Genomic DNA, 27,316 nt, shown 5'->3' on the forward strand with positions numbered 1-27,316 from the left:
ATGCCTCCACAGTCAGATACTAATCTGCGAAAGCCAGAGCATGGCTCAGATGTTCCACAGTTTTTTACCTGGGAGGAGATAGGACTCCGCTCAGGCAAGGGAAGTTCCAAGCAGGAGAGATGGCTGGTCATCCACAGGAAAGTCTATGATGTCAGCCAGTTCCATTTGCGGCACCCTGGGGGCCCTCGTGTCATCAACCACTATGCAGGACAAGATGCCACGGTGAGTTGTTTTTAGGGTTGGGGGGGGGGGCTCAAGGAATGTGGAGGGACCATAATTCAGTCCTCAAGTTTCTGCTTTGTATGAATGAAGTCCCAAGTTGAATTCATTCTTTTCCAATTACCTGGAATAGATTGCCTGGGGAAGGCCTCCTCCTGACACCTTGGAAAACTATTACAGGACAAAGCAGTCAGTGCTGGGCTAGATGCACGAGGTCCAATCAGTGCAACGTGATACTGAGCCAATGCGTTCTCAGCCTGCCCTATTCCACCATCGCAACAGAAACTGGAGAAATCCTTCAGGTGATCTTGGAGGTGATAGAAAAAGGAGGGTGGAAGCCAGCGGTGGGTTTACTGCCTGAGGTTATGGCACTCAGAGTGAGCGTAGAAAGCACTGTCTTTACTTTTGACTGGCTTTCGGACAGCACTATGTTGTGCCATACTGAAGCTATTCAGATTGAGGAAAGTCTTGCATCTATACATGCAAAGAGGCTAAACAGAACCATTATGAACTGTACCAAATGGGTCAGTGCCCACCCCCATCAGACTATTTTCAGATAGCTCCCAGGAGGGCAAGGGAACTTACAAATGAAAGTCAAAATAACAAAGGAGAAACTCACTGCCTTTCTAAATTCAGAGAAAGCTTTCAAAAGAGGAAAATGCAGCCTGCTGTATAACTCCTTAGCAAGATTCATAATGGGATCTTAAATAATATCATAGCATTGTATCCCAATGCCATGTGCTGCCATTTCCATATGCAACTGATTATCACCACCTTTAAGAACTGTAAGAGGACTAGGTAGGGGTATCCCTTTCCTGGGCTACCCTCTTCATGAAGCACTGAGAAGTGGTTTCCTCCTCAGGTGTTGAAGATAGAGGAGGTGAAATCCACCATTGTGGCACTACCACACCATGCTCAGCCTTGAGACCTCAAGGGTCTTTTGGTCCCAAGCAAATGCAGTCATTGTTTGGACTCACCATGACAAGAGACCTTTCACAACACAGCAGGTTTATGCTAATTCCGGCAGCATGCTTGCTTGTTTCTGAGCGTGAATCGGCTGCAGGGGTTGTTTCTGTGCTGGCAGAGGGTCCTGTTCAGATGAAAGGCAGCACACTCAGGGTTGGAAGTCGCACTTTTTGGAAAGGGCTTGTCCAAGGGAACTCATCTTCAGCAGGACTTCCACTTTACCAGCAGTCCATCCTTTTCAGGAAATAAACTTCCGCATTCATGCTCTCAGCATTTCCAGTATCTGGAGGATTTTTATAAACATCAATAAGGATTTTTAGAGAAAAGGAGAACTTACAGTACACACATTTCCTTATTCAAAGGAAGTTTGTGGCAGCAACATTTAATAATAATAATAATAATAATAATAATAATAATAATAATAATAATAATAATAATAATAAATACAGGTATTTCTGTACAGCCTTTCTTGGTCCTCAGATTTCTCCTTAGACTTTATTCAAGGCGGTTTACATAGGGAGGCAAGTTAAATCCCCGTAGGGATTTTTACAATTTGAAAGAAGGTTTCTATCTTTCAAGAAACCACAACATTCAGATGTTTCTTTCTTGATCTGATCGCACATTCTGGCCTCCATCCTCCCACGCTCAGAGCAGATGGAATAGCTCGGTTCAGCTTGTCAGCTGCTTCAAGGTCGCACGGTGCCGGTGTACCGTGTATGTACTCTAATTCTGCTGAGATGACTGCCAAGAAACCTAGCTCAGTCAATGCGAAGAAGATGGGCTGAGGAAAGAAAGAGAAGGACAGCAGAAATTGAAGTCATGCCTCTTTTGCTAGTGAATCAGTTTCACAAACTTCCCCTTCAGGCTGCCAGACCACAACCCACATCAAAGTGAGTCACAGAAACTAACCTCAGTGCAGCGGGACTGCAGCAGAGAATTTAGAAAGAGCGGCGAAGGGTTTGTTGTTGAAAAGCCATTTGAAAGGATTAAGCAGCAAGTTTGAACAGGATCCGAGTAGAAATTCTCAGAACGCCTGCACCCAATTTGGAACATTTGGAACAGAGCAGAGTATGGAACATAGCAGAGCAATTTGGAATATTTGGAACATAGCAGAGTGTTCTGAAGTTGATAATTTGGAGGGATTCTATTAATATTCTGTGTTACCCCCCAGATAAGGGTTCTTCCAAGAGAAAAATAAATTCTCCATTTAAAACAACTCAATACTTAATCAAACCGTCTTTATGTCGCAGCTGCAAAGCTTGCAGCCAAAAAGACAGAGACTGTTTATGTTTGCCTTTTGGAAACACTTGATTAGCCAAGACCATGTTGAAGGTTTGACCTCCAGATTAGGGGTTCAGGCAGAGAGTATGTAGGTCCCAAGAGATGAATATCATGACATGACATTTGAGTTAAATGCTGAATTCCTCCTGTCATTTTTTTTCTGTTTAGCAGTATTGGATTTTTGATGCTTGACTGGATTTTTCTTAAGCCCAGGCAAATATCAAATGATGTAAACCTGGGCAAAACAATATTGGGTCACTTCCATCATGGCAGTCTGAAAATTGCCACTCTACCCTGCTGCAGACCTCAGAGTTCACCTCTGCAAAAGTACTGCTGGCAGCTGACTGTGTAGAAATACCCCACATGCTGCAGAGGGTGTGAGTGAATCCGTGAATGACTTGCTGCCAGTGACCATGTGAACTACTACTCCAGCTCTGCCTTTCTCCTTACCCCCACTCCTGTTCAAGGCTCCACAATCTCTCTTTCTTTCAACTCTTTCTGTCCATGTCTTCTGCTTGAACTGCAAACTTTGTAGTGTGTGTCTTTCTCTTCTCAGCTCTGCTTATGAGTATCCATCCATCCATCCATCTCTTCCCTCTCCTGATGTCTGCCTACTCACAGCTCCCTCAGTCTCTGACTTCCTCTTGCCGAAGCTTCCAAATTCCAAGTCTCTTTTCCATTACTTCTTGAAATAGCTCAAATTACTGTACTGTCATTTTACTTTCTGTCTTTGAGCATCAATACTAGCTATCCATGAGACTTCATTGATGTCAGTTCACATACAGAGGTTCAGCCACAGTTTCTGGCAGGCCACAGAGTGGGAATCCACATCTTTGAAATTCCACTGTTGCTTCTGGACCAACCAAACAAAAGCCCGTGATTAAGAACAAATTTCCGACTTTCCTCTCTATTTCCTCTCTATTATTTCAGCACAGTAGGGCTGCCATCTCACCACCTCCTTTCTTTGTGTCTTTCCCAGGATGCTTTCACAGCTTTCCACAAAAATGAAGATCTAGTTCGAAAATACTTGAGCTCTCTGCAAATTGGACAGTTGGCACCTGATCAACGCAGCTGTGAGCCCCACAAAAATGTGAGTCTCTCATTTTAAAAACAAGATCTGATGTAACGTGTATTTGAGACAATGCATTACATTGCCACAATTCTCCAACACCATTAGAACACCTTCTAATGAAGTTCTGGCACCTTACAGATATGAAAAAACCAGACTGTAGGACTTCATTCATACAAAATTATGCAGAGGATGAATAGAGAGATGCTCTTTTCCCTCTCAGGTAACACCAGAACCAGGGAACATTTTCTAAAATTGAGTGTTGAGAGAGTTAGGACAGACAAAAGAAAATATTTCTTTACTCAGCGTGTAATTAGTCTGTGGAACTCCTTGCCACAGGATGTGGTGATGGCATTGGGCCTAGATGCCTTTAAAAGGGGACTGGACAAATTTCTGGAGGAAAAGACTATCATGGGTTGTAAGCCATGATGTGTATATGCAACCTTCTGATTTTAGAAGTGGGTTACCTCAATGCCAGATGCAAGGGAGGGCACCAGGATGCAGGTCTCTTGTGGTCTTGTGTGCTCCCTGAAGCATTTGGTGGGCCATTGTGAGGAAGCTGGACTAATGGCCTGTTCAAGTGGGGCTTTTCTTATGTTTGTTCTTATTCATAGCCTCCTAACTTCAATCTCCAAGTTTTAACCAAAGATCAGTAGTAGGAAGCACTAGAAATATGGTTTTCGTGATGCTTCTGAAAATACTGCAGATTTTTGCAGGTGAAGATTTTTAAACCCTTCTATACTGCACTTGCCAAAATTTCCTCTTCTATACAATGGTTAAAGGTATAGGCATTTTGTCCTCCATTGTATCTGGTCACCCTGCCTCAGACACGACCTGCTGTCAGTCTGAAGCTGCCTACAGAGAATCCATTTAACAGAGCATCTAAGGTGAAGATAATTTTTAGAATGTGTCTGGTTGCAATGGCATCACTAGGGGGGTGCGAGGGGTGCGGGCCACACCGAGTGACGCGCAAGGGGGGTGACGTGCACTGGGGATGATGCGCTAAAATTGCGATTTTAGGGGCAACCCTGTCATGCCATATACCATTGGATGCAGAATGTCCAGCAGAATGCAATGCAAAAAACCAGAGTGAAATAACTCCTTTCATTCAAAAGTTATGGCCAAAAAACCAGAAACAAAAAAAAATGCATGGAGCCCTATGGAAAGTGAAACCAAGCCGTATCGTGCATTTACTCGTGATTAGGCAGATTTGCCTTAATGCATCAGAAAGGGCAGGCAGAGAAGAATCCAACGACACCTGAATGGTCCTGATCCAATGAATGCAGCCCCCAAAAAACACCCGAGAAGGAGGCCCCTCCCTCCCACCCAGCTGGTGAGTGTATTGAGCTGGTGAGTCACGTGACCACGTTTACTTGCAAGTAGGCAGATGTGCCTTGGCTGGTGGTCAGGCCAGGCAAAGAGGAATGTGAGGCCACCAGAATGGTCCTGATCCGATGGAACTGGAGCACAACAAATGCTCCAGAAGGCAGCCTCCCCCTCCACACTAAAAAGGACGCCCAAAAAAAAAAAAAAGATGCTTGAACTGGTCAGGGGAAAGTTTTCTATATGCTAGAAATAGAACTTTAAACTGTGCACTGGGAAGGGCTAGAAATCTCACTGATTCTTTTTGGGGGGTGTTATTGCAGGCAGACTACAGAGAAAATTCACTTGGTTGAACAGGACTGGCTCCCCCTTATTTAATTATTTCTTTTATTTTAATTTGATTATTTATAATTATTTGTTTTAATTTGCTTGATGATATCACTTCTGGCCATGACATCACGTCCAATGGGTCCTGGACAGATTGTCATTCTAAAAAGTGATTCCTGGTGCTAAAAGTTTGAGAACTGCTGCAATAAGGTGTTAGTAAGTTGACACGGGTGTGTGTGTGTGTGTGACTCAGAGTTTGAAAGAATAATGCCATCATGTTATATATCAATCAATGTGTAATTTCATGCAGAATGCAATGAAATAAACTGCATTGAAATATCTGTATTCTATCAAAAGGTACAGCCAAAAATCCAGTGGGGGAGGGGCGATGGTACATCACCACGCTCACCACCTGGGGAGTTGCCCCACCCACTGCATGGGGTGACGCGCAGGCCTCCCGCACCGGGTAACGTGAATCCTAGTGATGCCACTGTCTGGTTGTACGCTGAACAGACCAAGATTTCTTTGTCTTGAAGTCTCCCCTGCTGTCAGGGTATCTTCATAGCCATTGTGGTCCCTCTGGAAGGATACAGCATTGCAATTCAAGAGGTGGTTTGAGAATCTCTTATTCCCAGAGATGAGAGAGCTTAACTGTTGGTACTTTTCCCAGGAAATGCTGGTAAAGGATTTTCGTGAGCTGCACAGCACAGTGAAGAAGATGGGACTCATGAAGCCCAGTTATGGCTTCTTCCTCTTCATGTTCATGCATGCTTTCCTGCTGGACGTAGCAGCCTGGGTCACTATCTGGTACTTTGGGAAATCCTGGGTGCCCTTCCTAGTTGGCATGGCACTGTTCACTGTTGGACAGGTAAGGTATCCCCCTCACTGGATGTTATACAACTGCTTTTTCATGTTAAATTTCTGATAAAGGTCTAAGTAGAACAAAAAAGGCAGGAAAGGCTTACACCTGGGCAAAAGAACAAATGTTCCTTACGTCTCCTCCAGGTCTCCTCCCCCCCCCCACCCATGCAGCTTGCATTCCAATAGCATGACTGCACTGGCAGGGGGTGTGGTGGAATTTAGGTCAGATTGGGCTGTAAATTCCCTTTATTTCTAAGGGACTCAGGGCCCAATTCTATTGGGCCAGGGTCAGTCTGGGGCTGAGTGTTGCAAACATGCCGCCTGCAACACTCACTACCGGCTCAGTGTGGGCACTGGCTGAGTATCCGCTTGTGCTCAGCCAGCACCAGCCAGAGGCACGTCACACCACTGCCTGGAGCTCATCCCTTGATCCAGGCGGTGGGGAGGTGAGCCAGGGTGGCAGGAGGCATTCTGGGGTGGGGGGCAGTGTAAGGTGGGGTGCGGGAGCAGGATGAATGTCCCCTTCCCCAAGGAGCCGATGGCAGCTGCCCCACAGCCATTGGATGCAGTAGCAGCCATTTCAGCGCTACAGTTCTTCTGGGTGCTGAGTAGCTCAGGATTGGGCTGTCAGGCAGGAATTGCTTTCCATGGACACACTCTAGCTTGTTCATTTTTAAGGTTCCTGTAAGAGGAATATGATATTCTTTCTACATTGCTGGTCTCCTGGCCATCAGTAATGTTTAGGTGCAAGGCTTTCATGGGTCTCTGCATTTCAGAGGTAGGCAAGCAGTAATATAGTATGCCTAGGATCACTGGTGTTAACTCTTCCCAAATGTTGAGAATAGTGAGTGTAGCTAGTCCTTGCAAACCAGCATAAGGAAAATTCACATTACATTGTCTTGGTGTTGTTTTTGTCCTTCCAGATTCAGTATGGATTTCTTCAGCATGATCTTGGACATGTTTCAGTCTTTCAAAATACCAAGTGGAATAGAATATCTCACTTCATTGTGATAGGAATACTCAAAGTAAGTGTCCATTACTGAGATTTTTTATTTTTATTTTTGACCAGGAGTGTCGCAGTATATTCAGTACAGGTTGAGCATCCCATATCTGAAATGCTTGGGATCAGGTTTTGGAATTTTTGGGATTTTGGAATATTTGCATACCCATAATGAGATATCTTGGCTTTGGAACAAACATGAAATTCATTTGTGTGTTATGTACACCTTCTACACATAGCCTGAAGGTAAATTTATACAATATTTTAAATAATTTTGCGTGCGAAACAAAGTTTGTGTACATTGAATCATCAGAAAGCAAAGGTGTCACTTGGCCGGACATCAGGTTAGGTGTAGAATTTTCCACTTGTGGCATCATGTTGGCACTCAGAAAGTTTAGGATTTTGGAACATTTTGGATTTTTGGATTAGTGATGCTCAACCTGTGTGTCACAGGTGCTATTCATCTGGCTGGGTCCTCTTTGCACTCACTGAGGGAAGAAGAGCTGTGTGGAAGCCCTTGGGTGAATATTATGATAACAAATACTGAATCTCATTTATCCTTACAAGAGGTATCCCCATAGGTGTGTGGAAGAGCCTGAGCTGAAAAAGTCATAGCTGTTCTAATGAATTCATAGCTGTAGTAAGGTTTGAACAACTGACGCTTAGAGCCCAATCCAATACATTATAATGGGGCTTACTCAAGGAAAATGTGTGCAGTACTGCAGCCTTAGCAAGCATACATCCTCAAAGTCTCAGACAGAGGATTGTGAACATTCCTTTGTTGTACTGTGATGCAACTTCTACAGGCAGCAGAATGAAATGGGGGTTTCTGTTGTAATCAATGAGAAATGAAAAAGAATGGGACAAATGAAAACGAATGACATTCATTAGGAAACAAAAGTGATCTTTGACAAATCAATGAATGATTGGTTTTGATACTGACTGAAATGATGAGCACCCAAGTCCTGCCTAGCTCCCCATGCAGCAATGCCAATGTGTCATCTGCTGAGTTCTTCAGGGGTGTTTTGGCCTCCGTAGGGAAAGGGAACATTTGTCCCTTGCCTTAGGGAAAGTCCCTATAAGCCTGGTGAGTCCTTGGACCTGTGCCAGTGATATTGCATTGACCCCATTCTGCTCCCCATTCTGCCAACCCCCTGCCCCATTTCACCCCTCCACACCTTCATGACCTACATGGCCTTACCTGTCGTGCTGGGGGAGTTTCCAGTCTGTCATCACACAGACCTAGCCACTTGCCACTTCCATTGGCAGACAGGCCACAGTCTCCAGCATAATGGCCAGATAGGATTGGACTGCAATTCTTTTAATAATGAGAACAAATGGAATAAAGCAACAAAAGCATTCTTGCATTCCCCTCCAGGAAAGAGTGGTGGAACAGTATCACTTGCTCCTATCTGATCAGGAACCTCAGTCAAGGGCACTGATGGGCCTAATTTAAAAGTAGTTTAAAGACTATGACTGCCTGCTGCTTACTACGTAGTTTGAATTAGTAATAACTACATTTTAACACAAGTAACTTGAATTCCTTGTGTAACTCTTCTGAAGTAGTTGTGGAGTTTCAGCTAATTTTTCATAACTACTCCCTCTCCTCAGTTGAAAACTGAGGGCCCAATCCTATCCCACTTTCCAATGCCGGTACAGCTGCAATGCAGCCCTAAGGAAAGGAAACAAACATTCCCTTACCTTTGGGAAGCCTCCATGACTGCCCCCTTACTGTAGGACACAGCGCATGCCCCGTTGGCACGGCTGTACCAGTGCTGGAAAGTTGGATAGGATTGGGCCCTAAAACATTTTAAGGCTACAAACCTCTACATACTTATCTGGGAGAAAGTCCCATTGAACTCAGTGGGACTTACTTCTGAGTAGACATGCACAGGATTGCACTGTAAGTTAAACATATCAAAGAAATTAGTTTGCAGAAGTTTATGGACCTGTGAGATTTATTTCACTGAAATAACATTTGGGAAACTTTGGTGTATGTATAGAAATTCTAAGAGCAAAAGAATGGAATTTTCTCAGAATAATCATTTTTTTCTGAGAAGTTTTCTGACATCTTACACTTCCTTGGTAAGAGAATTTCTGTTAGCAAAGGAATAGTAATTTCCTGTGCACCCACCCATAAAAAACAAGACAAAATTTGGATTAAAACTGGGTCACATTTATGGACATTATTGCCAATCAATAAGAGACTGCAAACTCTACAGTAGGTCCTATTTTCATACAAACTTGCCCCTTCTAGTATGGACTCCGACCATGGAGGAGGCAACACACAACTGTGGGTTCCCCATCAGGAATTACCACCCTGACTCCAAGCTGCAGATTATCTGCTGATGATTCCTACTTTCTCAGTACCAAACCCCAGAGGAGGTTGAGGAAGCTGAATTGCGTTGTGTCTACCAAGCCAGAAAGCTGGTGAGGTTGACTGCAATTCAAGCCTGAAGGGTTACCAGCCAGCATCCTTGAGCCAGACAGACTCTTGAAATTGGTTTTGTTCCCCCCTCTGACTCTTGCTTACCTCAGGGTGCACATCAAAATCCCTATTCCTCCTCCCTATCCTGCACTATGCCTGTCAATTGTGATCTACCTAGCTAACTGCACCACTCCCTTAGAGCAGTATGGGAGAGGATGAAACAACTCACCAACAGCCAATCAGGTGAGAAACAAAAAATTCCTACCCATCTCTAGATGGCAACCAGCTAGCCTCAAGCAGTCCCTATGACTGGGATCATGGATCATAGCACACAGAGTCAAAGGCTGCCTGCTGACCAGGGCCCACCCCCATCCATATTACCTCGTGTGAGGGAGAGATGGAGCAAAGATGCCTCCACCTTCATAATGGCATTTTAATTTGGGGGCATGAAGATGGGTACTTGAAAAGTGTTTTTTTTTTTTTTAAAATATTTCAGAAACTTTTCATGAAAGAAAATCAACTTGTGACCCACTGGATGGACCTGACCCACAGTTTGTGAAACACTGTTCTAGCATGTTCCAAAGCTATTCCAAGTTTACCTAAAAATCACCCTAAATCTGTGGTTTTCAAACTCTCCAGGAGTTTGAAACCCGCAGTAAGTTCTTGCAAGGGAGGGGAGCGAGGCAGCGACGTGATCCCCAGGATCCCCTTGTGCACCCACAAGTCCCTGCAGCAGCCTTCCCGGGGTGCAGGGAGCCCTGCGTGAGCACCTACAGGGCTTCCCAGGTCAGGCAATCGCTCCACTTTCACTTTCCTTGACCTGGGGAGCCCCGGGAAGGCTGCTGCAGGGACTGGTGAGTGCAGCCCAGTCCCTGCAACCCCGTCAGAAGTGAAAGTGGAGTGATCGCACTCTGCTTCCAATTTAGTGGAGGTGGGGTGCGATCGCCCTACTTTCACTTTGGAAGCATCGGGGAGCCCTGTGGACAGTTGTGCAGGGCTCCCCGCACCCCCGGGAGGCTGCAGGAGGCTGTGGTAAGTACAGCCAAGCCCCTGCAGCCCCCTGCCTCCTCCCTGCCTCCTGGCTGCCTCTGCCCCTTAAGGGCAAAGAGGCCAGGACCCACAGGTTGGGGCGTCGTGTCACCACAGTCTGGAAACCTCTGGCCTAAATGCCTAATACAGTGGTTTCTAAAGTCTTCCTTAGGAGGAGGGAACGACATAAGTATTTGCTGGGTTGGGGGAATTGCAGCAACACAATCTTTACTTACCACCAACCAGCGCTGGAGTCCTGGGAGGTCGGGGGAGGACCTCCAGTAGGTCAGCTCAGAACTGTACTGCCCATCACTGGTCAAAGTGAAGCAATCCTGTACATCTGAAGTTAGCTCTGCAATTCTGCATTCTGTAAGCAGTGAAAATGAGTACACAAAGTAGCTATTCCCATGAATAATGTGGACTGTGTGTGTGCACTTTCATTTTATATGCAGGGTGGGCCACCAAGCCAATGGAATCACATGCACAACCAGCACCATGCCAAGCCCAACTGCTTCCGCAAGGACCCTGATCTCAACATGCACCCTTTCCTGTTCAGCCTGGGGAAAGCACTCTCTGTGGAGGTAGGCAAACAGAGTGTCTGGGACTTGTTCAAGCTATGGAGAAAAGGAACTGTTGTCAAACGAATCCATATCCAGAGTGAGGAATCTGGGCAGGATGAGGGAAGACAGAAAACATATGCTTCCTGCCCCACAGCTTTCCTGCTTCTCTCATCATAGCTCTTGCTGCTGATGGACTGTTTATACCAATACATTAGTTGAGTGGTTCCCAAACTGTGGGTTCTGACCCAATTCTTAGTGGGTCATGAAACTGACCATTAGACTAGACTGTGACTAGACTAGTCAATTAGATTAGACCAGTGGTTCTCAAATTTTTAGCATCAGGATGATGAGAAACTGTCAGGATGAGAAACTGTCAGGACCTACCGGAAATGATGTCATAACCCAGAGTGACATCATCAAGCAGGAAAATTTTTAACAATCATAGAATGGAATCCTATTCACACTTACCCAGAGTAAGTCCCATTGACTGTCATTGTTAAAAGTATATGCATAGTAGCCTGTTAAAAGTACAAACCTGTAACATTTCCCCAAATGCAATCACATACCATGGTAGCATCAAGTCTAATATATTCAAAATAAAATATTGAAATCAATGGGGGCCCACATGAAATTGAAACCCACCTACTGTGTTTCCCTGAAAATAAGACACTGTCTTATATATATTTTTTGGCTCAAAAAACACACACTAGGTCTTATTTTCAGGGTAGGTCTTTTTATTTTATTTTATTAAATGTACAACAATCCACAGTCGTTCATGTACAAAAATAGACCTTACAAAAATATCCCCTCAACACCCAGGAGGATGCCTGCCTGCCTGCCTACTCAGAAGTCAGTCCCTTTATAGTTAATGGAACTTACTCCCTGGAAAGTGTGGAGAACCTCAGAGCCCGGTAGGCAGGGTTGCCTCCCTTGCTGCTTCCCGCCTCAGCTCCTCCTCAGAGTCCTCTGTCCAAGGCAACACAGCAGGGGCTTTCTAGGTGGCACACGGGAGTGCATTCTTCCCCTGCATTGTTGTCCACCCGTCTTGCCCGAGAACCCCTCCCGCCCCCCGGCCCTGATCACAACTAAGTCTTATTTTCGGGGTAGGTCTTATTTTCGGGGAAACATGGTAGTGGGTCCTGACCCAAAGTTTGAGAAACACTAGACTAGACTATGTCAGTGGTTTTCAGACTGGGGCGTCGCGACAGTCCTGCTATAGGAAGTTCCCTTTAAGTGGCGGGGGCAGCCAGGAGGAAGGGAGGACTCAGGGGGGGCTGCAGGGGCTTGGGTGCACTTACCCGAGCCTCCTGCAGCCTCCTGGGGGTGTGGGGAGCCCTGCACGACCTTCTGCAGGGCTCCCCCGGTCAGGGAAAGTGAAAGTGGAGTGATTGCACCCTGTTCCACTAAACCAAGGGTGGGGCGCAATCGCTCCACTTTCTCTTTCCCTAACCTGGGGAGTCCTGCAGGTGCTCGCACAGGGCTCCCCACACTCAGGGATGGCTGCTGCAGGGACTGGTGAGTGCATCCCAGTCCCTGCAGCTGCCTGAGCGACACAATCCTGGGGATCCATAGATCCCTGTATCCCTGATCCTGGGGATCGCATCGCTGCTTTCCCCCTGCTGCCTCCCCCCCCCCCCCGCAATGATTTACTGCGGGTTTCAAACTCCCTGAGAGTTTGAAAACTGCAGGACTATGTGAATCAAAGTTAAACAATTTGCTACCTACGGGGAGCACTATGGCCAAATAACCTTTATAGCTACTGAGGCTTGAGTGGTTGATAAAGCCACTATTTTTTTTAGGTGGGTCACGATGCTAAAAAGTTTGGGAACCACTGCATGAGTTCATTAGCTCCTGTTTTTTTTCTTTCTGCTCTCATAGGGAGTTCCCAACCTTGTCCTAAGTACCTGCAATCTCTTGCCTCTCTTGACAAGACATAAATGTTTGCATAGAGACAAATGTTTACTGCTGCATTGTTTGCTCTGAAATGATTAAGGGCCCAATCCTATTCAGTCTTCTGGTGCTGGTGCAACTGTGCCAAGGGAGCTGGCACTGCATCATCTTCAAAGTAGGGGAACGTGTACCTTGGGGCTGCATCGTGGCTGCACTGGGACTGGAAAGTTGGATAGGATTGGGCCCTGAGTTGGTGACAGAGAAGGGTTGTAATTGAAATGCAGAGTTTCTGTATCCCTTCCAATAAAGACCAAGCAGAATGTTATGAAACACACATGCACGTGTGGCGCATACACTCTGATATTTGGCCCTTGGTTTATTTCCTTGCAGGGGTAGGTTCAGCCCAAGTTTTCTAGCACTGTGGTATGCCTAGTCCCCCCCCCCCCCTTACCTGGTGATTTGCCAGTTTCTGTTCCTCCCATTCTTAGAATAGAAAAGGAAGAGAGGGACAGAGTGAAAAGGAAAACATAGAGGAGGGGGAGAGTGACTGAGGGTGCAATCCTGTGGCACCCATGGGCTGGCGCAAGTCCCTTATGCACTTATGCTGAATACTAACCCCTGTTCCTGGGGAGCTCAGGGTGGCTTCAAGTCACTTTGCTCTCCTCAGAGTTGTGCCACCACAGGAGGTGGCGCAAGTCCAAGGAGACCCAAAGGGGCAAAGGCGCCTTACCCAGAGGTAAGTGGGAAAGTTTCCCCTTGCCTCTGACTGAGCTGCCTTTGGCCCCTATCCTCTGCTGGATACAGCACAAGCCTCTTGCGATGGAGGGGAGGATGGAGGAGAGGGGTGGAGGAGGGAGCGGTGTGGGAGGGGGGCAGGACCGGAGAATCACCTGATCCAGAGTCCCGTGTTGGGCCATGAGAGCCGAGACAGGACTCCTTGATTCTGCACGAGCTAAAGAGCCACTGCAGAATTGAGTAGCCCCATTGTAGGGCTACTTCCTTTATCCAGGGGAAGGGGACAAAAGGGGCTGCCGGAGGCTGCCCAGTGCACACAGGGTACCGCTGCAGCTGCTTTTGGCTCCATGGGAGCCCTGCACACCGGGCAGCTCAGGATTGGGTTATCAATCAGCCTCATTGATGGACTGGTCTGGGTATGTGTTTATGTTTCTGTGTAACAACTCCAACCCCAGTTGTGTGTCCCTTGTGTAATTTTGTAGTTTTGAAAAAGTTCCATTAACAATTTTGAAAAAAGTTCCATTGACAGTCAATGGAAGTTAAAAACATACACACTCCTGTAAATAGCATATGGGGGCACAATCATGGAAGAAATCATGGTGGGGGCTAAATGCTGGAGCACTGGCATACCTAGGGGGGCAAACAGGGCAAAAGCCCCAGGCACCGACCCTCCAGAAGCAGCTCCCCGAACCTCACCCCTCCACTGGAGAAGGAGTGCCCAGGAGCGCTGTGGAGAGGCAGTGAGAAGCTGCCTCTCTGTCAGCGTTGACAGAGCCGCCCCCTCACCTCCTCCTTTATAGGAGGATAGGAGACTGGCGTCCTAGAGAGGCAGCACATCAGGAGATGCAACTCCCATTGCACTGGCGCTCTAAGGCGCTCATCTTGTATTCTCCGGAGCACGGGGAGGGTGCCCTAAGGTGCCCTAGGGTGCTTCTCTAAGGTGCCCTAGAGTGCCCTAGGGTGCTTCTCTAAGCAGCACAACGGGAAATGCGATTCCCATAGTGCTGACACTCTAGGGCGCCCACCTTGTATCCTCTGGAGGAGGGGGAGGGCACCCTAGATAAAACACTTCAGAGGACTTCTGGAATATACAAGATGGCCACCCTTGAGTGTCAGCACAATGGGAGTCGCATCTCCCGTCACACTGATGCTCTAGGTTGCCCATCTCCTATCCTCCTATAAAGGAAGAGGGGAGGGGGGCGGCCCAGTCCAGCGCTGAGGTGCTGCCTGAGAGGCAGCTTCTCACTGCCTCCCAGGAGCACTCCTGGGTGCCCCTCCTCTGCTTCTGAGGGTGACCCTCAGAGGCAGAGGGGAAGCGGCGCGCGCCCGCTCCAATTTTGGAGGAGACGTGTGCTGCTTCCAGGCCCCCATGGAGCCGGAGGTCTCCATTGCAGCGATCTGGGGCTGCTTCCAGCCACCCCAAACCACTCCAGTGGAGACGTCTGCGCTGCTTGTAAGCAGTGCAGAAGGCTCCATCAGGGCTTCGGCTGCCTCCTCTGTTCCCCCTTGCTTTCAAAGGGGGAAATGAAGAGGTATCTGCGCAGAAGTAATTACGGTGACGATGATGTCACCGCAATTACTTCCAGGTCAGGTGTGGGGGGACGGAGAAATGGGTGGGGGGTGAAAATGGGGTGTGGGAGTGGAAAATGGGGGGTTGTCTTGGGCGCAGGACCCCAGGAATGCCACTGTGCTGAAGCCCTTCCTATCTCTCTGATCTCTCCACCCTAGTACTGCCCCTCCTCACAGTAGTTTAAAATAAAATATAGAAAGGGTCAAATGCCCACATTCTTCATTAGTATGACCAAAAATAACATTAAAACTGCACCCTGTATTCCTGTTATGGATACATAATTTCCATGAATTAAAATCTATAAGACATATCAGTAAATGAGAAAAAATATAGCAAATCTCATCCTGTACCTTTGACTAAGAATCATGTGGGTATCTAGCATCTATTCCTTCTCTACCTCAGCCCTTGCTCATGATTGTCCAAGGTATGTCAATAATTTTTGTCAGTTGTTTATCCTGAGGCATGGAAGATGAGAGATGGTGACAATGAGATGGGGTTATTGAGCCCTGGTTTAACTGCTGTTTTCTGCCCTCCATTTGCAGCTTGGAAAAAAGAAAATGAAATATATGCCTTACCAGTACCAGCACAGCTACTTTGCCTGTGAGTGTCTCTGCCATTGTGCACAGGAGCCTAACTTGCCACCAGCAAGGATAGAAGCATGTGGCTTTAATGGTTAGAGTGTTTTGTATAAGGTGGATGGGTTGGTGGATGGGTGGGCTGCTTTGAGTAAAACCTCCATTTGCTGATCTTGTAAAGGGGATTAGAAGTACTCTAATTTGACTTGATTTTGGGCACTTTACAACTGAAGCAATTTACAGTGTTATTACTTTGTTTTTGATTTTCTTTTTACCAGTCTTTGCCCCAACAACATTTGTTATTGCTGTCCAGCTGCTTATATTCCGCTTTACAATTCAACGGAAAAAATGGTTGGTAAGTAATTTTGCAAAGTGTACATGCTTCCTCCTGTGGCTCAACGTAGCAGGCTTAGATGTGTCAGAGTGGAACGTAAATTTACTGTGCATTCTATGCAAAAGGTCCTCAACTTACAGATGTTGGAGTTATGAACTTCTGATTTATGAAACGGCCTAGCTGCTGAGACATAGACAAAGCAAACAGTGAAAGAAGCTTGGAGACAATCCAAGCAGCTCAATAACTTTGAAAAAGGTGACCCCTTCCTGTGGTGATGGAGAAAAACAACAGCTCAATCACATTGGACAGCATTGCAAATGTGGGGATTCCTGGGGCAGAAGGGAGGGAGAGACGTAGTCATCGTAGCCAGGGGTCACTCTTTTCAAAGTTATTAAGCTGCTTCAGTTGTCTCTATGCAGCTTCGGTTATTTATTTTGCATATGCCTTACAGCTGTACCTGCTCCAAAACCCCAGCCAAGCCTGTTCTTAATCTGTATGCTCATAGTTTAAATGTCTGTAAGTAGAGGATGTTCTGTATATGAATAAAATATGCTTGATAAATCTTCAGAGGAAGGAGTTGTGTAACAAGAATAGGATACATGTTGGCCCACAGGACATTGCCAGGTTCAGCAAATCCTCGCTTAATGTTGTCAATAGTTTCTTGGAAACTACATCTTTAAGGGTGCAATCCAATCCTACACTGGAACAGGCAAGCCAAGAGGATAGTGGCCAGAAGCGGTTTAGCCAGAAGCAAGGGGAAACTGTTCCCCCTACCCCTGGGTAAGGGCCACTGGCCCCTATGGGTCTCCTCAGACTTGTACCACCTCTGGAGCCTCTCTGAGCTCCCCAGGAACAGCCTCTGCCTTATGTCAGCCTTATGTCAACATTATATCAAACATGCTTTATGGCACGTTTGCAATGTCCCAGGCCGGCTCAGGGGACTTGCGCCGGCTGAAGTGGTTTCTAGGATTGCGCCCTAAGTGACATGACTTATAACTAAACCAATTTTACCAAAGGCTAATTGATATATGTAAATAAGGGGTAAGTTCCTACAGCATATTTCTGGTCACAAAAACATCATAGCACTTCTAAATAAAGACCAAAATTGCTTCTAATATTAAACATTGAAATTAATGTGAGCTTCTTGGGTTAGAGAAAACCCACACAGATATGGGGAGAACATGTAAACTATGTACAGACAATTACCCCAGCCAGGAATAGATTTTATTTCTCAACAACTTTAAAATAAAATGACTTATAATAAAATGACGCAAGTGAAGACTTGCTGTGCTTAGAAATTTTGCCAAGAGCAGAGGAAAAGTCATAAGAGGGCCCAGAATTCAAGAGATGCAAACTGTGATCCCAGAATTCCAAAGTCACATGAAGGTGGCTGGCACATTCAGGGATGTCCCAACTTGGTCTGCTGCCCAATGCCGCCCTTGACAGACTGCTGTCGCCTCCTAAACAGCATGCACATACAAGCACATATGCACTCCTCTCCTTTAAAAGGCCCTTAGCTTTTCCACAAGCAGGAGGTACTGACTTTCCTGTTTGAGTTAAAGGGAATACATGAGGAATGAGTAAAGTGAGGAAGTAGGGAAGCTCTCCTTCCTCATGTAGATTAGAAGACTTGCAGTTTTTGGAAAGTTGCAATGCAAGGAAGGAGCAAGCTAAGGAGGTGGATCAATGAAGCTCCTTCCACAGCAGGAACTTTGAGTCTGCCATTCCCCCACCAGCTACTGTTCAATGGGTGCCACTTCATTAAAGGGCTAGCCTTGGCCCCATTCTGGAGCAGCTGAATGTTCCCAAAGTCATTAATAACCAACCACCATGGCCATCACCAAGGTATAGGATGGGTTTACACACACATACACACACACATGTGCGAGTGCTTGTGTTTGTTTAAATGAGCTCCCTCAGCAAATAGAAACATATTCCTTTCTTTGTCCCATCCCACACAGACCTTTGCAGATGTTGCAATGCTCGTTTTCTTCACTCTGTGCCACTATAAGTGGCATACAGTAAGGCAATTTGGTGGCTGGATAAGGCAGGCCTACCAGACTGCTGCTGTGTGTAAGCAAATGTAAGCATACCTGTCAGACAATGGGGCACGGACCAATCAGGGCAAAGTGCTGAGTCGTTGCACAGAACAAGGAGAGATGGGAAAAACTAATGCAATCCCCACCCAGGATGATGCAATGACATTCCTCAGTGATGAGGTCATGGCCTTACCCATTGGCTGGCAGGAGTATAAATGTCCAACAAGCACACTCCACTGTGTGAGTTGCAGGAGTGAGTTGCTGCATGAATCTCTGCTGGACTGATACCTGATTTGCTGACTGTTTGCTGAACTACCTCTGCTTGCTGATTTCTGGAACTGCCTTCTACTTGTAAATACTGCCTATAAATAGACTGGTGCTGGTACTTCCCTGGGTCTTGCCTCCTTTTTTTGGCATTCTTCCCTGTGCTCTGAGCACCACACACTGCAGCTGCCGGTTTGCACTTCTGCTGTCTCTGTGTTTTGCCCATTATCTCTAACAGACATCATTATATCACCACCTGGCACAAAAGATGCATTAATCCTCATAGACCAGTGTTTCTCAAACTGTGGGTCAGGACCCACTAGGTGGGTTGCGAGCCAATTTCTGGTAGGTCCCCATTCATTTCAGTATTTTATTTTGAATGTATTAGACTTGATGCTACTGTGGTATGTGACTGTATTAGGGGAGATGTTGCACATCTGTACTTTTAACAGGCTACTGTGTATATGCTTTTAACAATGATAGTCAATGGGACTTACTCCTGGGTAAGTGTGGGTAGGATTGCAGCCTAGGATTGTTAAAAATTTTCCTGATTGATGACATCACTTCCAGTGGGTCCCAACAAATTCACATTCTAAAAAATGGGTTCCTGTGCTTAAAGTTTGAGAACCGCTGTCATACACCAAGAGAGACTTATTGAACAAAGTCCCAAGCTATGATGCTTTTTTGCTGAATTTTCCTCTGTGAATCAGGTGAGTTGTTCTGCTAGCATAGCTGGAGGGCATAGCCAGGTGCTGCTCTGCTGATGGTCACTGGTAGCATAGTATTCCACTCTTGAACCTGGTGACTGACAGATCAGTTCCTCCTCCCAGTGAATGCTTGGCAACATGAATCTCTCAGAGCAGAGCAATTTAACGGGCCATTGTCCTCCAGTGGATCAATCCCTTCAGAGCCATCTGTAAGATAGAGGCCTCCTGAATGCTTTTCTTAACTAAAATTCTTTCTTTGGCGTGAAGGTTGAATCAAATAGGCTGAATCAAGTTTTTCCAACCATCTGTGAGGATTTAGGAATGGAGAGGTAAGAATAAATAGGCAGTTAACACATTTCAGCCCAACGCACAGGGGTACACATTTGATCCCTGTTGCGTATATGCAACGTTGGGCAGAAATGGCTTTTAAGCATAGAAGCCATGATCCTCTTCCACTCCAAACATGTGGTCTTTTCGTGTATGGAGCTGAAGGGGGCTTCAGAACAAACAGTCTGAGTGACTTCAGCACTGTGATTGATGAAATGACCCTTAAAGAATTCTACCCCCCCCCCCCAGTCATTTTTGAAGAGGGCAATATATTTCTGAAGAAAATCCGCTGGGCCCATCAAATTCAGCCTTGCCTCAACTGGCCTGCTACTGGTCCCCTTTATACCACCATGGCACTCCTTTCGAACGTGATGCAATTCCTGGGTGTTTTGCTGTACATGTGCACTGTTCTGAGGCATATTGTCTAATGGACTTTGTCATCTTCACGGTTACTCTGTACAGTTAGATCTGAAACTGATCAGAGGAGTTGCAACACATTTCCATATTTTCCCCCTGCCTTAACATTATTCTCTTTCACAGGAACTTGCTTTCATTCTGATCTACATGATCCGTGTCTGCCTTATGTACGTTCCTATAATGGGGTTTAAGAGTTTCATGGCATTCTACTGGATAGCCAGGTAACAGTTCCATCTTATTGGTTACTGCTGCTGCCCCTGCACATTCTGCTGCTGTAGATTTCATATGAGTATAGAGTATGAAATCAGAAAGGGAGAGTCTTTGCGCACATAAGCTGGTTACTTTATATCTCAGATGAATCACACCAGTCCGAACAAGCCCATAACAAGATACTTAGATGTGGGGGTTCCCAAGCAATAACCAAGACTTATGGCCTTGAGCTATTTTGAAACTCTTAAGGCAAAATCCATCACAGACAACATTTTCATCCACAGCTGCCTTAACAATGAATGCACATTAATAGACAGTAGTTTTGCATATCTGTACAATGTGATCTGTAGGAGCAAAGGACTAGTGGTAGTGCAGGGTCATTGTGGGGTATAGTCATTCTCTACAGAAGATTTTAGGGGTACAGTGGAAATCATTCCTCGAGGTTTCTCAAGGTTTCTGTCTCACAAGACTTTTCTGCAGCAACTTACAACTACCATAAAATACCATAAATATCCAATAATGAAAAAACCTGAATGAAGCCATTAGTTTTGTCCACATAGGTCTGATAGCCTCCAATTAGACATCTGTGCTTAATGTAAGTATCAGGCAGTGCAATCCTAACCTGCACTGGAACAGGCAGGTCAAGTGGCCTGGGCTGTATCCAGCACAGGTTAGGTAGTAGCTGGAGGCAAAGGCGTGTCTAGGGAGGGGTGGTTGGTGCTGCCCACATCAGGTGATGTGCTGGGAAGGGTGACACACTTCCCTCCTGCCCGTTGTGCACTTAGGAAGCATGGGATGCCAGAGAAACCTCTGGCTGAGTTCTGAGAGTCCTGCCCTTGCAGACAAAGGGCTGGAGGAAGCTCTTGGCACTGTGCACTTGCGTGAGCCTCGCACATGCACACGACACCGCAGCAAGCTCTGGCCATTTGTAGGGAAGGGCAGGAGCCTCCAAAGTCAGCCAGAGGCTCCTCTGGCATCTGGGAGGGGTGTGATGTGCCACCTGCAGCCCACCCTTCTACCTGCTTAGGAAGCACGCGTAAGGAAGAGCAGGAGCCTCCAAACTTAGCCAGAGGTTTCTGTGATGGCGTGCCCTTCCTAAGTGAGTAAGCGGGCAGGCAGGTGGTGCATCACCCTCTCCCAACAGAGAGTGTTATTGAATTTCTGGGGTGGAAGGGGGGAACGGAAGCTAAACTGAATTTTAGAGATGGTTGTTAAGAGCCCAATCCTATGCATGTCTTCTCAAAAGTAAGCCCCATTACAGTCAATGGGGCTTACTCACAGGTAAGCGTGGATAGGATCGCAGCTTAAATCTGCTTAACAAGTAGGTCTGCTTAGCTGGAGAGTTAGAGGTTAGTATTTGGCGGGAGTGGGAGAGTTTTAACTCTGTTGGAACTGTGTGGAAAGTGGAGTTGGGGAGACTCACAGTTGTTACAGATCTTTTCTCAGACTAGTCAGTCGCTACTTAGACATGGTCTAGACTAGGAGTTATTTTGGTGAAGAAAATTGCATCCTGGAAGGCAATCTTGCCAGAACCAGTCTCCCACAGTGGCTATAGTGCTTAACTGATCGTAATAGTTTCTGTAAAATAAGAAATCCTCCATAACATCAGAAAGTAAAAGCTCTGAAAATACACACTTGGGATTGATAGCTCTCTAACAACAATCCTGTGCGTGTCTATGCAGAAGTAGCACCACTGTGTTCAATGGGTTTTACTCCCAGGAAAGTGTGCATAGGATTGCAGCCTCACTTCCACAGTTAGATTGCAACTACATAAGATAAGGCTTGTTTGCACCTAGCAAGAGATATTAAAATGTGTTAGGCTTAAACAGCAGAAATGAAATAAGTCGTCTACCCTCTTTTTGGGGTGAAAGCTCTGTAAGAAACTCTGTTTTCTTATTCTTTCTAAAGTTGGAGTCCTGTGTACTATTGAGGGAAGTATTGTTGCCTTCAACACAGTGCCTGGCCTCAGTGTGTCATTGCCCTTACAAAAAAGAACCACAGAAGCCACATCCATTACAGACCATGTTCTGATACCACAGCACACACCTTTTGCGATTGCACACTGATTTTACTCTCTTTGTCAGGAGTAAATGTTGCACATGTCACAGTATACAGTAATTGTGATGTACATTGGAGAACACTGAGTAGGTGCAGAGATTATCTAGATTAGAATAATTGCACAGCTGAATTTCTCGTTCACCAACCAAATGCCAGCTTGCTAAGTCAAGCAGCTTCCTATTAAGGGAATTTAGAGCGCAATCCTAACCAACTGTCCAGCACTGACCTAGCTGCAATGCAGCCCAAGTTAAGGTAACGAACATGCCCTTACCTTGAAGAGGTCCCCTTGACTGCCTCCCCACTGCAGGATGCAGTGCATGCCACATTGGCACAGCTATTTCAGCGCTGGAAAGTTGGTTAGGATTCTGCCCTTAATGACATTTGGTTGCTTCTCCTGCCAGCAGCTCGCCTTCAGTAGTGGCCTCTTTACAGTTTGGATACTTGTGCCTTGACTCCTCCATCTGTCTTTACAGTAGGAATGGTTCCTGCACATCACTTCTGATCAATTTTTGAATCTGATCCAATATTAAAAACAGTCTAAGGTGCAATCCTAACCATGAGTTAGGCTGGCGCAAGTCCCTTGTGCTAGCCTAGGAGGGTCGCAAATGTGCCATAAAGCATGTTTCCGCCTTCTCAGGAGCAAGCTGTGAAAACGCAGAGATGGGGGAGGAGGTGGGGAGGAGGCAGGTGTTCTGGGGTGGGGGGAGGACAGTCCCAGGGGCAGGCGGGCAGGGAGTGGAAAGCGGGGCTGGGATCCGGCTGTTATCCAAGCAGTGCAGAGCGGCTTCAAGCTGCACTGCTCTACTCAGACTTACGCCACCTCCTGAGGTGGCATAAGTCTGAAGAGACACACAGGGGTTGCAGTGGCTTATCTGGGGGTTAGGGGAAGAGTTTCCCCTTACCTCTGACTGAGCCACTTTGGCTCCCTATCTTGCACTAGATACAGTGCAAACCTCCTGACATGCCTGTTCCAGCACAAGCTAGGATTGCGCTATTAATTAGTTTGGATTCTCTTGAGAGCTTCATGATGCATTTGCACACTCTGTGTAGTCATGATTCGTGGCATCACTAGGGGGCTGTGGGGTGACATGCACACCACTACTGGCCGAAATTTTTTAAATCTTGGTATTTTCAAATAATACCATCGTGTTATATATCATTTGATACATATTTTCATGCAGAATGCAATGAAACAAGCCACACTGAAATATCTCTATTTTATCAAAATTATAACCAAACTATAACTGTAACGCCCTCCTGCGACCCTCTCTTACACCCTGTGCTGCTGGCCTGTCTGGACCACCACAATTTCACCATCTTCAGTCAGTGCAGAGACTGGATGCATCATCTGTGAGATGGCATGGGCCTCCACACTGACATAGCCGACTCCAGAGTAGCTGCGAACCTTCTTTACGGCACATTCATAACACTCGTGTCCTGGTGCAGAGAACCTGTGCTAGCCAATCTTGGAGTCAGGATTGCTCTCTAAGAAGGACGTGAGGAAACCAGAGCCGTACAGTTAAAAATGAGCATATATATTGGAAAAGAAGCAATGGTTAATGGTTACAGAAGGAACCATTCTGTAGCTTTGGAGCTCTTATCCATTCAAGAGCTTTGGAGCTCTTATCCAATCCACAGGAAGAAAGAGTTGAATTGCTCTAGTTCCATAGCTTCTCCAAGCACTGGTAACATGGGTGCTTCTGAAGCTCCATTCACTTAGCCTAGAACTCTGATGGCAAACTCATCATGTCACAACTTGAGCATAGGGAGACTCCTTGGAGATTGCAGTTAAGGTGGAAGTTGTCATCTGGTACCATCATACTTCACAAAACTGGCCTAAATTCATCAGATGAAAAAAACTTTGAACACAACCGTCATGCAGTCTGCTTGCAATGAGCGACATTCTCATAAATGAAATCTGCAAATAACCATGTCTGTCTCTAACAGCAGCATGGAATCCAAACCTTTTGTTTGGTTCCCCCCCCCCCCATAAATTATAGTGCAATCCTTTGCATGTTTACTCAGTAACAAGTTCCATTCTGTTCAATGGGTAAGTGTGCTTGGGACTGCAACCTTAGAAAGATGACCACTTAGCTTTTGGGACAGTAATGAACACTCCTTGGTTTTGGAGTAGATATGAACATGGTGGATGTTTTTATATTTGATAGTCATCTGAGAAGTGTATCTGGATGGTGATTTGTAGTTCTGAGTTTTTTTTCCCTTTGCAGGTTTCTAGAAAGCGCTTGGTTTCTTTGGGTCTCACAGATGAGCCATATTCCCATGAACATTGACTATGATCAGAATTTAGACTGGGTTTCTACCCAGGTGAGATGACTTCTTCTGTCTAGAGGCACTGTCTTTCTTCTGTCTTAAACTCTTATTCATGTATTGTTTAAACACATAGTATCATAATACTGGACCAGGCTGCATTGCTACTGCTACATGCCTCCATGCCATTTTGGATACACGATCCTTTTAAGAGGGAATACTGTGTCATCTATGTTGTCAGCCATAAATCATTTCCTTATTGAGGCTGCTAGAAAAGAAGGTGCAGCTGTTGTAAAAGGGCTTATTTGTTTGTTGTTTGTTTATAACCCGCCTTTCCCATGCCAAAGCAAATGCCCAAGTCGGCTTACAGATTCATTCAAATGTACAATTACTGTTGGCATCCTTCAGTCTCGGAAGACTATGGTATCGCGCTCTGAATGGTGGTTCTGGAACAGAGGGTCCTCTCCAGTGCACAAAGCCTGGGTAAAGTAGATATGGAAGATAGACTGTTTCGCATGCAGCAAATCCCCCCACTCCACGTCGCTGAAATGGTCCAATGGAGAGGCCAATATGGTTGGTTCCAGTGGTGTCGCAGGAGTTGCCAGAACGTGACCGTGTTCAGCCATGAACTGCCTCAGGGACTCCAGCTCCGGATTTTGCCTCGAGGTTGTCTCCTGAAGCCTTTTCCATAACTGGATGTAGCCACAAGGCAGTGGAGGTTTGGGATCAGAGTTTTCCTTCTCTCAGATGAGCTGCCTTCCCAGGCTAACGAGTTCCATCTACCTGGTGGCTGTTTAGTCGCCTCTTACGACAAGTACAGCCAAACCGAGGGCCTATTCTTATCCCCCAGCCCCCAGGGGTGAATGTACAATATGTAAAATAAATACAATTATATAAGAACAATAAAACTATTGCAGGGGGTGGAACTATTTAGACCATAGCATTATTACTGAGACACAGATGTCAGAGGACAAACAACAAAGCATCACTCAAATGCTAGATGAAACAGGAACATTTTGATCCCTTGCCGAACAGCTATGAGAGAGGGGAAAGGTCTTAATTCCCCTGGAGGGGAATTCCATAACTGAGGTGCTGCTATAGAGAAGGCTTGCCCTCCATCCCTCTAATTTGGGCTAAAGGTGACATTTGCAGGATAGCCCCCTCAGATGACATAAGAGGGCAGGCCAGAATGTATGGGGAAAGGTTCCCATCATATTTAGCTCAGTTTACATTAACCTTTCTCCATGTGGTTATGAACACAGAAGACCACAATGTTGTGGAGGATCTCTTTAGGAAAATACACTGGCCAACAGAATGAGGAAAATAGCAGGTAAAAGGGCTAGTGTCAGAGGCTGGGCACTATTCAACAACCTGCAGGCCTCCTGGGGGCACAATCTGAAGCTCTTCCCCCATGAAGCTAGCAGTGGGATGAGTTGCTCAGCCAAGTGTCTCATGTCGCCTTCTGCTTCTCCATCCATCATGGTGCTGCCTCATGACTTGGGACAAAGAGGGGGACTTGTGCCATCTGCTGGCCATGTGCTTCGTGCTTGTGAAAAAGGTGCCCTACATATGCATGACACTGTTTGCATTAACACTGAACACATGACATCAAGGGGGGGCATGGCCAGTGGGCATTGCATATTTATTATAAGGGGCTTACCACACAACTACATTATTCACCAAGTTCTTTTTTCTCTTTGAAAAAACCAACCTGCCTCTTCAGCAGAGCAATCAGTTATAGTGGGGATGTCACAAGAAGCCTGCTGTGTGCAGTTCTCTCACATTTAGGCATATAGCTCAGTCTGATCATGATCATGTGGCACAAGTGCAGTGGTTGAGTGTTAATTTGGAAGCCTTATTAATGTCTTTCCATTTACTAGTCATTAGGCAGGGAAATCAGCAAGGAATAAGCGCAGTAGAACAATTGATCTGCAGTGTCAAAAAGTGGAGGAACCAGTAGTAGTTGGCAACCTTCAGTCTCGAAAGACTATGAACCAGTGATGTAGAAAATATAGTGTGTCGGCAGTAAACTAAATGAAAAGTCATCCCATTTTTCTTTCACAGCTTGCAGCAACTTGTAATGTGGATCAATCCCTCTTCAATGACTGGTACACTGGGCACTTGAACTTCCAGATTGAACATCAGTAAGTATGAGATACAAAGAGAGAAGCTCTTTGTGTGGTATAGGACCACACCCATATTGTGTGGTTGAGGGATTTTGGACCTAAAGCCAGGATGGGATAGTCTTGATTCACTCAAAGTTCTGTAGAATCCCCTTGAAACTATCCCTCATTCTCTTGCTGCAGCCTTTTCCCAACGATGCCTCGACACAATTACTGGAAAGCAGCTCCTCTTGTGAAATCCCTCTGTGCCAAGCATGGTATTCAGTACCAGTGCAAGCCCCTGCTCACTGCCTTTGCAGATATACTGCGGTAAGTGTCAATTAACAGGGATGTCCTAGTGGGTAGAGCAGTGATTTTCAACCTTTTTCATCTTGCGGCACACTGGCAAGGCACTAAAATGGTCAAGACACACCATCAGCTTTTTGACAATTGACAAGGCACATTGTGCTGTCAATGGGGGCTCACATCCCCCAGTGGTCCTATTGATAAATGACCCTCTCCCAAATTCTCGCGGCACACCTGGGAACCATTTGCGGCACACCAGTGTACCACAGCACAGTGGTTGAAAATAGCTGGGGTAGAGGATCTGCATTCCGATCTGTATAGCGCAGAGCTGAAGATATTACCACTGTGAGAATGTACTGTCTATGCTCAATAAAACCCTTGTTCTTGTTCTCGCTGCAGTTCTCTGAAGAAGTCAGGGCAGTACTGGCAAGAAGCTTATCTCCATGGATAA

At 46.0% G+C, this 27,316-nt stretch overlaps 1 protein-coding gene across 1 annotated transcript; it reads left to right on the top strand.

Annotated features, from left to right (window-relative positions):
- LOC136653154 (acyl-CoA (8-3)-desaturase-like) lies at positions 1-27,316 on the top strand. Its single transcript, XM_066630071.1, has 12 exons — positions 1-222; positions 3,446-3,556; positions 5,856-6,053; positions 6,970-7,071; positions 10,956-11,084; positions 15,801-15,858; positions 16,112-16,188; positions 20,045-20,142; positions 24,418-24,514; positions 26,522-26,601; positions 26,764-26,889; positions 27,265-27,316. Exons 1-12 carry the CDS (start codon positions 1-3, stop codon positions 27,314-27,316), a joined length of 1,350 nt encoding a protein of 449 aa, XP_066486168.1.

This window comes from Tiliqua scincoides, chromosome 1 (assembly GCF_035046505.1).
Source record: "Tiliqua scincoides isolate rTilSci1 chromosome 1, rTilSci1.hap2, whole genome shotgun sequence".
Lineage (NCBI taxonomy): Eukaryota > Metazoa > Chordata > Lepidosauria > Squamata > Scincidae > Tiliqua > Tiliqua scincoides.

What these genes read in the sequence shown, in the direction of transcription:
- LOC136653154 (XM_066630071.1), top strand. Translation starts at nt 1, where the DNA reads ATGCCTCCACAGTCAGATACTAATCTGCGAAAGCCAGAGCATGGCTCA. An exon ending in CACTGTTCACTGTTGGACAG is followed by an intron (nt 6,054 to 6,969) that starts GTAAGGTATCCC and finishes TTGTCCTTCCAG; the next exon opens with ATTCAGTATGGATTTCTTCA. An exon ending in AACTTCCAGATTGAACATCA is followed by an intron (nt 26,602 to 26,763) that starts GTAAGTATGAGA and finishes CTCTTGCTGCAG; the next exon opens with CCTTTTCCCAACGATGCCTC.